This window comes from Passer montanus, unplaced genomic scaffold (genome assembly GCF_014805655.1).
Source record: "Passer montanus isolate IOZ18808 unplaced genomic scaffold, ASM1480565v1 scaffold43, whole genome shotgun sequence".
Classification (NCBI taxonomy): Eukaryota; Metazoa; Chordata; class Aves; order Passeriformes; family Passeridae; genus Passer; species Passer montanus.
Window position 1 is genome coordinate 1201881 of NW_024369151.1, and position 12527 is coordinate 1214407.

General features: G+C 54.5%; 1 protein-coding gene across 4 annotated transcripts in view; it reads right to left on the reverse strand.

Annotated features, from left to right (window-relative positions):
* The window catches only part of RGS3 (regulator of G protein signaling 3), an 85390-nt gene that overhangs the window by 30073 nt on the left and 42790 nt on the right, over positions 1–12527 (reverse strand). For all 4 annotated transcript variants that reach the window (XM_039720128.1, XM_039720129.1, XM_039720127.1 and 1 more), the window contains one exon: positions 6743–6783. In XM_039720128.1, coding sequence (XP_039576062.1) covers positions 6743–6783 — 41 coding nt within the window. The remainder of the gene's footprint in view (positions 1–6742; positions 6784–12527) is intronic.

The following is a 12527-nucleotide window of genomic DNA, read 5'->3' on the forward strand; positions in this document are numbered from 1 at the left end:
GGCCAGGGACATTGCCACTGCAGCTGCAGCTTGGGGATGCTGGGCTGGGCAGCTCTAGAGAGCCCCAGCAACTGGGGCAATCTGCACGTGGGTTCATGTCACAGCATCCCCCAGAGGGGCATCTCCCAAGGCTGGCATTGCTCTGAGGTTGTCTCCCTGCAGCTGCAGCTTGGACTGCTCAGCACCACCAGAGAAATGCAGGGGCTGGGACCTGATGGCCTCTGGAGGGGGGAGAATGGAGAGCTCAGTTCAGGAAAGAGTTAAGCTGCTGCTGTGAGTGTGCATGGCAAGAGGGACTCAGTGTCCAGCTCTCAATGAGCTGGGTGACTCAAGGCTTGGGGAACCTCTCCAGCATCCCAGAAATGAGCCACGGAGGAAACAAAGGAAATGTCAGAGAGCAGGAAAGGATTTTTCATCACGTAACATCTCCTGGCCACCAGCAGCAGAATGGTGCAAAGGGAATCCCCCTTCCCCTGAACAGGAGTGGGAACAGAGGTACACAGTTCTGTTCTCTCAGAATATTCATGCCACAAGACTGGTGAGAGCAAGGAGTCTCCAGGCTGTCTCTACCCCAAGTCCTGCAGCCCTGCCTGCAGTGCCTCCCCCACAGCCCAGGGGATCCTTCCCCTGTGCAGGACAAGCCCATCAGACAAATTACACCCACAAACCTGACAAGCACCATCTCTTGTCCTGTTGTGAATGAGAGGAAGTTGAGATACAATTCCAGCAGAGCACACAGCCCATTTCCCAGACAAAGGCTCATCTCCACTCCCTTCTCACTAAACAAATTCCCCTCAGCTGTTCACTTGGGCACTTATGTAGGTTTGATGTCACCCCCTGCCCAGCCCTTTTGCCCTCTTCCCTATGACCAAACCATCTGCCCCAGTGCCCTCTAGGCCTGCCAAGACAGTGCCCAAAACGCTCCTTGCAAACTCTGCTGATGACGTGCCCAGAACAGCCAACTCCAAAATTACCCAGGTGTACAAAATCTGCCATGTCCCAGAGTGTCCCTGACACTTGTCCTCTGTGCCATCAGTAAATTGCTTTTCCCAGCATTCAGATTTGTTGTTTGCAGACAGAACTTGGGCTCTCCCTGGCTCCTCCCTTTGGGACAATGCCACATCCCAAAGGGCACTCAGTGAGCAGCGCTGACTCCCAGCAGGAGCAGAGAACACTTTGGGAAATGAATGCTGCTGTGGAATAAGCTGGGCTGTGGATGGAGTGAGGCACATTACACAGGCCACAGCATTGCTGTGATCCATGTGTCCAAAGCATCCCCTTGGCAACAGCGGGGAGTGGGAACAGGCCCAGGGCCAGGACCAGGACCAGGAGCAGGACCAGGACCAGAACCAGGGCCAGGACCAGGACCAGGAGCAGGGCCAGGACCAGAACCAGGGCCAGGACCAGGACCAGGAGCAACAGCGGGGGGTGGGAACAGGACCAGGACCAGGACCAGGACCAGGGCCAGGACCAGGACCAAGAGCAGGAGCAGGACCAGGACCCTCTGGTGCAGGGATGTGCCCACACAGAGCCAGGCTGCCCAGAGCAGCTGTGGCTGCCCCATCCCTGCACGTGTCCAAGGCCCTGTCTGGTGAGTGCCATCCCTGGCCATGGCAGGGGTGGGACAAGATGATCTTTAAAGTCCCTCCCAGCCCAAACCAGTCTGGGATTCTCTGGTGGGGCAAGGTGGAGAACAGTGGCATTTCTCTGGCACTTGTCAGAGGCTTTCCCATGCAGGACGGGCATGCCCAAGGCAAAGCCAGCTCAGGCACAGATTCATAACATCAATTTGCTCAGCTCTGGATGAGTGCTCGCCACAGCAGCACAAGGACTTGCTGCTGGAAGGATTTTCTGTTTCCCAAGACAAACTCTGTGTCTGCAGATGAAAACTTCCAGAGGAAAAAAAAAGATCAAATTTGCCAGTGCTTTTCAAAGGAAAAACTTACTGAGCTGTTTGGTTTTAAGTCGATTTGGTCTGAATATGTTGGGTTGGAATCAAACACTTGTAACAATGCATTAAACCCCTGACCTGCAGTTTCCTCTTAGCAGGATATTTCCGGAGCAGGGAAGGGTGTGAATACAGCCCTGGAGCACACTCACAGCTCCACACGGCTCCCTGTGAGCCTGCCCATTCCCAGCAGGCAGCAAATGCTCCCTTCTGACAGCTTGTACACATCCCATGAGAGATGTGTGTCCTGCAGGGAGTGGGGAAAATGCAGACAAACTCCCACACCCCAAATCCTGCAGGGTGCAGAAATGTGGGTCCACACTGAATCCCAGAATCCCAGACTGGTTTGGGTGGAAGGGACCTTAAAGCTCATCCCATCCCACCCCCTGCCATGGCAGGGACACCTCCCACTGTCCCAGGTTGCTCCAAGCCCTGTCCAACATTTGGGCAATGCCAGGGATCCAGGGGCAGCCACAGCTGCTCTGGGCACCCCGTGCCCATTGCAGTGCTCAAATCAGCCAGAGGCTGTCACAGGCAGGGGCTGTTTGACTTCAAACTGTGCTCTTTGGATTTGAAATCCTGAAAGGAAAGATGCCCAGGCCATGTCTCAATGCACTGCCAGGACTTTTTAACATATCAGCTGGCAGACAGAAAAATAGAGGAGCTGTAATGGCCATAAACTGAAACACAAGGAGTTCCACCCAGCATGAGGAAGAACATCTCTCCATGAAGGTGGCAGAGCCCTGGAACAGCTGCCCAGGGAGGATGTGGAGTGTCCCTCCCTGGAGACATCCCAAACCCACCTGGACACGTTCCTGTGACACCTGCTCCAGGTCACCCTGCCTTGGCAACCCCAGCTGTTCTGGGATTCTGTGATCCCAGGTACACACTCAGGCATTCCCGAGATCAAAAGGTACCACCTCCACCTCCAAAATCCTGGCTCGTGTCTGTGCTGGGACCATCACAGCCACCAGAAGGAACAAAACCCCCAATGGGGCAGCTCAGTGCAGAACCTCCCTCTGCTTTCACATTCTTTCCAACCCCATTCTACATTCAGCCTTCCCAGTGCCCCTCCAGAACCAGGTCCATCTGCACTCAGCATCTCCAAGCCCTGCAATCCACACCTTGCAGAGGCTGTAAAACAAACACCCTTGGTGCTGGAACCCACCCCAGGCTCTGCAGCTCCTGCCAGCTCTGCCTGCAAATAACCAGACTGCCCAGGGATTAAACTCTGTGCAGTGATTTATTACACACAATTAGACAGGATGACCAGCAGTAGCTTTTTTGTGACACTTCCTGAAGGCTGGAATTTTCTCTCTTGTTTATAATAAATTAAGCAACTCACAGGTATTAGAACATACTTTTGTTTTGGAACGTGTCAGATCCAAATGCAAATTTGTGACCTTATGGGTCAGAACATTACTCAGAAACCCTCAAGATGAGCAATAGCAGGAGCCTGCAACTCAAGGCTTCAGCAGAGAGCTCTTCCTGCAGCAAAGGCAGTGGCAGCCAGGCCCCGTGGGCTCCTCTCAGCTCTCAGCAGCACTAAACACATTAGTGCTCATTGCAGATGATTTGTGGGCAAGAAACAGCAGCTCAAGAGCTTCCTCCAACCTCCCAGCCCATCAGAGCAGCACAATGGATGTGTCTGCCCAGCCCAGGGTGACAGGAGCCCGGCTGAGAGTGCCACAAACCCCCCTGAGCCACCAGCAGCGAGGGCAGAGCCAGGAGGGGCTCTGGGCACACACAGAGCTGCTGCCAGGCCAGGGATGGAGCAGCTCACCGTGGGGAGAGACCCCTCAGGGTGACAGGGACCAAACAGCCATGGCAGCTCACACATCCTGCCCTTATCCACCCTCATCCCTTCCAGCTGCCACCAGCAGTCATGGGCTGGGCAGCCGGGCAGTCCTGATCCCCCTCAGCCCAATGCCCAGCAGCTGAACATGTCCAAGGGCACAGCCAGCCCCCCTCCAGGGGAATCCATGTCCCCAGGGCACAGCTAGCCCTCATCCAGGGGAATTCCTGTCCCCAGAGCACAGCCAGCCCCTCTCCAGGGGAATCCATGTCCCCAGGGCACAGCCAGCCCCCCTCCAGGGGAATCCATGTCCCCAGGGCACAGCCAGCCCCCCTCCAGGGGAATCCATGTCCCCAGGGCACAGCCAGCCCCCCTCCAGGGGAATCCATGTCCCCAGGGCATAGCCAGCCCCTCTCCAGGAAAATTCCTGTCCCCAGGGCACAGCCAGCCCCTCTCCAGGGGAATCCATGTCCCCAGGGCACAGCCAGCCCCTCTCCAGGGGAATCTCTGCCCCAGGGCACAGCCAGCCCCTCTCCAGGAAAATTCCTGTCCCCAGGGCACAGCCAGCCCCTCTCCAGGGGAATCCATGTCCCCAGGGCACAGCCAGCCCCTCTCCAGGGGAATCCGTGTCCCCAGGGCACAGCCAGCCCCTCGGGGGAGCCCATCCTTGCAGAGGGCTGTTCCCACAGTCAGGAAGGAGGCTGAGCTTTTCACCAGGGCAAAAGAAGGTGCCACAAGCAGAGTGTGGCACCCACTGGACACCAGATCTGTCAGGTGATGGGGAGAGCTGTATTGGGATGGCCCAGGGACTCTCCCCTGCCCCGTGTGTGCTACAAGTGCCACTTCCCAGTGCCCAGCCCCAGCCCTCACCTGAGAGCAGGCCCACTGCAAAAATCACCTCAGCACTCAAACCCACCCTCCCTCCAGGCCAGAGAGGCACCCAAAGTGTCCTCACTGCTCCCCTGCAGTGTTTCTGTGAGAGCCAGCCTGCAGGGACACCTCTGAGGGGACTGTCCCCTTCCAGCCTCCTGGTGACACCCCCACAACCCTGTAAGCAAAGATCTGCTCCCAAAATGTGAGTGCAAATAGAAAAGAGAGACAACCTGAAGGAAATGCTCTTCTTGGCTTCCCTGCAGGAATCAGATGCTGGAATGCTCCCAGGCTGCCTCTCAGGACATCCCATCCTTTCAGAAGAGCCCATCTCTCCACCTGGCACCAGGGGCACAACCCCTGTGCTGCACATCTGGGAGGTTCCTGCTCTCCTGCTCCATCCCCAGCCCCTGCAGCCCTGTCACGCCCTCCCTGTGGCTCCTGGGGAGGTGACCTGCAGGTCACTGTTTCCCAGAAGAGAAGTCTGAGAGAAGCCTGCCGGGACAGCCCCATCCTGCCCTGGCTCACTGTGACTCACACACACATCCCCCACTCTGTTCCCCTTCCAAACCCCAATTTCCCACTACTGGAGAGCCTGATGGCATCTACAGCTGGGAGGTGACTGCCCCCTTCACCGTGGGGCCAGCTGGTCCCTCTGGCTCAGGACAGAGCAGCAGGGAGGGAAGGGTGGCACGGGGCACGTCCTGCTTGGCACGGCGCTGCCCCAGCGTCACCTCAAAGCCTGGGCAGGGGGTGAGCACCCACCCTGGGGTCCAGCCTGTGCCAGAGCTGCTGGTCACCACGGGCTGGGAAGCCCCAGTCCCCTTGTGACCAGTCCCAAAGCTCCCAGGAGGAACAGCCAGGGTTTGCAGAGCCCCAGAGCACGGCCAGTCCAGAACTGCTGAAGTCTGTGGGGGAACAGGAGGTGGGAAAGCAAAAATCTCACATTTTCTATCCAAGTGCTCCACTCCAGCCACAGCAGATCCATCACCAGAGCTCTCACAGCAAATTAAGCCCCCCAGAAGAAAGCCCAGCACTTCATTACAGCCTGACAAAGACACCTTTTCACCTCTTGAGATATCAGGAAACACAGCCAGCTCTGTTTTGGTCACTTCTACTTAGGGGCACTAAGCTTCTAAACCAAATATCAGGCTCTGAGTGCATTTTTCCAAGTGCCTGAGAAAATGCTGGAGAGCCTCATCCAAACACCCATCACAGCCTGGCTGAGTCACAGCCCAGCTGCCACCACCCAGGGTGACATTGCCCTGGGACACACACTGAGCAAACCCAGGGGAGGCTCAGCTCCTGCCCAGCCACAAAGCACAGAGGAGACAAGGAAGGAACAAGAGAGGAGTGCAGGATTCTGCAGTGAGTCGTGCCCTGGCCCAGCTCCAGCCACTCAAGGTGAACAACTTCCACTGCTGAGCACTTGCACCCAGCTTTCACAATGGCTCATTATTCCACCGTGCTGCTGAGCAGTGTTTGCCTTTCTCCTCTGTGCCCTGGGGAGCTTTCCCAGACCCACCTTTCCACCTCAGAAAGCACAAGGCCTTGAAAGCAGGAACAGAGCAAAGTCACTGCAACAGCAAAAAAACCCCATGGCCTTCAGTGGTAAGGGAGGTCCAGTGTGAACCAATTTTGCAGAGTCCTTGACTTGACAAAATGGACTGTGCCAAAGTCTGGGTGACTCCAAATCTGCTTAGAGCACTTAGCTACATGTGGGTTTACAGCTATGATTCTGCTTTCAGACTGAGCTTCCTTATTTTATTTGAGGGCTCCAAACCTGGATGTTTGAGGACAAGAAAAGCAAGGTGCCTACAAAACATTTGACAAAGAAATCTGCTCCCAGGGGTAAGAATCCTAAGAGAAGACAAAAGTGAGATGTCTCAAGGAAATCCGCAGGGAGAAGAGGGAAAAAACTGTCTTAGTGCTGCCCAAGCTCCTTTTAGCAGCTTCTTATTCACATATTCTACAGCCATTATGTTTCTTTTCCAGACTTCTAGCAAATTCATTTAAAAAGAAGTTAAAATCAATTTTTCAGTGCTCCTTGCTCCAGAAGAAAGGATCAGAGCTGTCAGCACCTGCCCAGCTCTCACTGGAAAGTTAAAGTGGAAATCAGCACCACTCACCTCTGCCAGGTAAAGGATGCAGAACTTGCGATCTTCTGAACCTGCAGAGAAGAAAAACCAGGATCAGAGCAGAGCTGCAGCTGCATTTCTGCAAGTGGAGCCACTGGCAGAGGAACTGGCTGGGAGACAGCACTGAATGAATGTTTGTTGTTGTCCCCAGTACCAGGCTGTGACCTGGGTGATGTATGTGGCATCTGCCAGGGCCGGGCACGGCGGGATCCTGCAGGGCCTCACTGCCCTGGCAGGGATCCTCCTGGGGGTTTCTCCTTTGGAAAAGGGTTTGCTTCATGCAGAGGCCACGTGCAGGCTCTGCTGCCCAACCTGCCTTGGCACATGCAGCCTGTGGGGGCATCCCAGGGGCTGCACAGGTCCTGTCCTGGGAATCAGGGATGGGTCTCTCCATCTTATCCCTGGGGGCACTTTACTTCCAGGAGGACTGACAGAAACTCCTGTTCCTGCATCTCATTCCCAGCTTCCTGCCCCCAGTCCTGGCTGGTCCTGGTGGTCCTGCTGTCTGTGCCAGCCTCCCCCAGTGGCAGCAGCTGGGGCACTGCCCCTGCAAGGGGATGGAGCCAAATCCCAGAGCAATGGGAAGCAGCAGGCATGGGGCAGGGGGAAGAGCTCATCCTGCTCTTTTGGGCTGAGGACAAACTGCCCAGCACTGGGACACTGGGGAGACCCAGCCAAGGAACTTGCACTTCCACAACTTTGTGAAATGAGATGGTGCTGGGGGCAACACAATGACCAACTCTGCCATCCACCTCCTGCTAAATCCTGGAGCAGCCCAGAACAGCTCCTCAGCTTGCTGCCAGACATCCCAGGAGCTGTGTCAGACTCCAGCTGCTGCACCAAGCAGGTCCAGCCTTCCCTGCACCCAACCAAAAGGCATTCCTGAAGATTTGCCCTGGCCCTGGTGTGCCCCCAGCCTCGAGGGAAGCCAGCTCTGGGCATTCACCAGCCTCACAGGAGGACATGGAACTGCCCCAGGACGGGGTCACCTCAGCTCTGGAGCAGGACATCCCTTCTCCAGAGCAGGACATCCCATCTCCAGGAGCTGCTGGCCCCTTCACAGCAGCTCTGTCCTTGGCAGCACCATGAGGCTGCTGCTTCCCTACTGCTCCTAATGACTTTAATCTGTGCCAGGAGCTCAGGGCTGCAGCCTGGCCATGGCTGCAGATCCCACTGCAAGTGGTGTCAGCACAAGCTCTGCTTCATTTCAGCAGCCTGAGCTGCTGGATGGGAACAGGCTCTGCACAGGGCTGGAAACACCCTGTTCCCTGGAGGAAAACAATTCTCCTGCTGCAGGCAGCAGCCCAAATGTCCAGATAAGAGCTGTGACCCACGGAGGGACTCAGGTGCCTCTTGAGTCACTCCCTGGGCCACGTGAAACCCATGAAGAAGTGGCCTGGAGCCCTTTGCTGGGTGCCTATTCCAGCTGCCTTTTGTGGGGCCACAGCTCTGCCTCCACTGCCAGCTTCAGTTTTAATGCATTTTGCAGGATTTGGGCTGGAAAATCCCTACAGGGACACCAGGACACTGTGACACAGTGGCTGCTGGAGCCCAGCACCACTGGGAGTGCTGCTGTGGCCCTCAGGTGAGGAGCCCCTGTGTGTTCCCAAAACCTTCTCTGTGCTGCCCCAGCTGAGCTGATGGAAGCCCAGGGCAGCCCCTCCAGATCATCATTCCCAGGAGGGGAGGGGTGCTGGACCCTGGCAGCAGGAGCAGGATGGGCCTGGCTGGGAGCCCATCCCTCACCTTTGCACACAGAGAAACATCCACTGCTCCCAAGGCAGGGCCTGAGTGCTCCCAGCCCCTCTCCCATCAATCCCAGCAGGACCATCAGGGAGCATTTGCCTTGTGGAGCCCACTGGAGCCCCTCACCCAGTGCTTTTCCCCTTGGAAAAGGCAGAGTTTGGAAGCAGGATCTGTGCCTGCTGCTGGAGCCCACCACCCCCTCCTGCTGCTCCTGCTGCTCCCGAGCTGGGCCCTGCTTTCCCTGCTCCAGGACCTCTCCAGGCTGGCTGGCAGAGCAGGTCACAGAGGACCAGCACATCCCAGCTGTGTTTCCTCAGGAGCTCTAACCAGGTTTTTTCTGATGATGTTGTTACAGATACATATTATAATATTGGCTTTTTGCAAATATTAAAATGGATTTTATATGTGTAGTGTTAAAGTAACTTTGTTATAAAGATCTAGCTTTTATTTCAGTTATTAATTAAGCTCAGACATAGTAGTGAAATAGCTATCCTTGTATTAAAATGCCTACTTAGATAACATCCAATGAACATATGAAGAAGACATCTACTGTAGATAAACCAACTACCAACACTCGCCATCTGAAGACAGTGAGGACCAAGGCCCAAAAACTAGAAGTAATAAAAATAGACTAAAACCACAACCAAAAAATACACATACTCTAAAAAACAAAAAAAAAAAAAAAAAAAAAAAAATAACTTTGTTATAAAGATCTAGCTTTTATTTCAGTTATTAATTAAGCTTAGACATAGTAGTGAAATAGCTGTCCTTGTATTAAAATGCCTACTTAGACAACATCCAATGAACATATGAAGAAGACATCTACTGTAGATAAACCAACTACCAACACTCGCCATCTGAAGACAGTGAGGACCAAGGCCCAAAAACTAGAAGTAATAAAAATAGACTAAAACCACAACCAAAAAATACACATACTCTAAAAAACAACATGCTAAGCAATTCTTGGAACATGTAAACTAGTCTGGGGAAAAGTTTACCATGCATAAGGCTCTATGAATGTGCAACAGGCTGATGTAATTGAAAAGGTATTTAAGGGGAATCCCCAAAGATAACACTTGGGTGCCAAGATGCACCCATCCCTAATAACCTTTGCTCTATGGTCCTTGTCTGCTATTGTACTTTATTAACATTTTTCCATTTTCACAGGACAGTGAACATGTTTTCACAATGTGAGGATCCTTATAAAGAAAGGTCCTGTTGGAGTGTAACAGCCCAGGGAATGACCCTGCTCCTCTTGGGCCTCTGTGGATTCCTTCTGCAATAACAAGTGATCCTGACAAGGTGCAAACCCACCAGAATTAAGTTCCCTTTCAAATTCCTCTCCACTGAGCTGTGAATTCTGGCACCAGCAACCTCCAGAGTCAGCAGCTGCTGTTCCCTGTCCCTCCAAGACTCACTGCTACACATGGCCCAGCAGCTCAGTGCCTACAGGACACACAAAGCAGGGAGCCAGTCTGGGCTAAGGAATGGCTTAAATCCTATTTTATACCAGCCTTTAGGGAGCACTTCAGTAATAAACTGGCTGCCCATCCCAGCAGCTGGGCTGATCCCTGCCAAGGCACAGGGGGAGGCTGGAGGGTGATGGCAGAGCCAGGCAGGGCTGACCTGGGTGCAGATTCCACCACAAACCAGGTTTGCCAGGATTCCTTCCATGTTTTCAAGTCTCTGGAGGGTCAGGGTGGAGCAGCAGAGCCTGATGTGCCCAGAGCCCAGAAATACACAGGAGAGGCACAGCCTGGCACTGGAGGGGTGGCAGATGCCCAGGGTGATCCCCAGCTCTGCTCCCCACAGCTCTCATGACAACAGCACAGCACATTCTCTCAGTCAAAGTCAGGGAAAAGCTAAAAAGAAATAAGCAGGAGGCAAAAACTCACTTGGAGGTATTTCCTTCTCTTCCTGATGTGCTGAGGTGGGGACTGGCTTGCCTTGCAGAGTGACGTGAGCTGCCCCTGTGCCAGGCTGGGCACGAAGCGCAGTGGGAGCTCTGCAGGGACACGTCCCCTGTCCAGCTGAGCCCTGTCCTGCACACCCACACTGCCTCACCCAGCACAGCAGCACTCCCAGCACCTCTGCCTCTGCCACTTCCTGTGCAGCCCATGGAAAGCACCTGCTGCTCTCAGGATTTGCATGCCTGGTGTTGGGTCAGAAAGATGGGAAAAGAGGGAAGCTGGATCTGCTCCTCTGCACGGTCCAAGGGCTGTGGCAACGCCCTGGTGAGGGCAGGCACCCTGACCCCAAATCCTCAGCTCTGCTCAGCAAGGCTGGGACTGCATCCAGCAGCCAGGACAAGGTGCTGCCAGGCCCTGGATGTGTGGGAAGGGAGGGAGCTGCTGAGCACATCCAAGCCCAGCTGCCAGGAGGGGACAAGCTCATTCCACTGGGGGAGTGTGGCAGGGTGCAAGCCCTGGGTGCCCCCCAGCATCCCAAGGAAGGCCCATAAATCCCACTCCTGCCTCTGGAGCATCTTGGGGCTGCAAACACAGCAGGCTGGGATGTCAAGGGCAGCAAAGCAGGACATGAGAAGCCCTTGTTTGCAGGATCCCAGCTGGGTTTGGGCTCCCAGAGTGGGATAAAGGAGTGCTCCTCTGTCCCAAAGCTGAGCACACCCAGCGGCGAGGGGGGAGCCGGGATCCCAGCGTGTGGAAATTCCCACAGTGCCTGCTGAGGAAGCCAGCCCTGTGTCACTGGGAGCCAGCTCATCAGCCTGGTGCTGGGCTTGTGAAGCAGGAAGAGAGAGCATTGTGAGGCAGATCAGACTGATTTGCTTTTGCACAGAGCAGGAACAGGAAACAGCACAATGGCCCTGAGCGCACCGGAGATGTCTCAATTGTTGGAGGCAGCCACACGCCTGTTCCTATTCATGTGCCTTTCAGTCATTCAGGAGAGCAGCAGCAAATCCCTGCCAAAAGGGACAGACATCTTCGTGCTCTCTCCAGCTGCCTTTGAAGCAGCCCTGCCCGAAGCAGGAGGGTTTGAGCTGCCTGAACAGCAGCTGGGCTGGATTCCCAGGGCAGGGAGGTGGCTCAGTGCTGCAGGGACTCCATCTCCTTTGGACAGCCTTGGGAAGCTATTCCAGACATGATCCAGCTGAGTTATTATGGCCACAAGGAAAGAAGTGGCAGAAAACTGCTCACAAATCCACCGTGCCTGAGGTGAGGTACAAACTGCAAACAGAGCTCGGAGTGCAGAGCCAGGAGCAGCACCAGGGAAGCTGATTTCTCCAAACAGGTGAAAAGAGCAGAGCTCTTCCCCAGCCTTTTCCCAATATTTTGGGAATATTCCCAAAATTCCCTTTTTGGGAGCAGCCAGGGGCAGCACACATACACGGTCCAGGAGCTGACCAAAAGCACTTTAACAAGGAACAATTTATTTTGTCCCTTTCTTAGAAATAAGCAGTGCTGAGAATGCACTCAACAAAGCCCAGGGAGGCTTCAATGCTTTTCTCAAAGGCTCGTGGCTGTGGTGCCCCATCTCCCTCCTTTGTGGTTCTGCTCCCACCAAATAGGTCAGGGAATTCATCTGGAAACAGAATTGTTGCTGGAAATAGGAAATAACAACTGGTGTCCAGCACTGAGCTCAGAACAGCGTGATGCATGTGGAGAGACACAGTCCATCCACAGGGCTCATGGCTCAGCTGGGAAAAGTCATGGGAAGCAGCAAAATTCACCCAGAAAAAGATCCCTATGGAGAAGCAGCCCAGATCTGGATTCATTCCTTTTGGTCAGGGCCATAGGACTGCATAAAGACATTGCTCATCACTTCCAGAGTAATTTGAGTTGGAAGGGGCCTCTCTGGTGGGCTCTGAGTCCAATCCCCAACCAAAGCACCCAGACCAGGGCACTCAGGAGTCCTGAATGCCTCCAGGCATGCAGATCCCACAACCTCTCTGGGCAACTCAACACCTGACCAACCTCCTGACAGGAAAGTTTCTCCTTCTATCTCATCCTGATTTCCCCTGTGGGGTCCCAGGGCAGCTGCCTGGGCTGGAGGAGGAGCTGTAGATAACTGT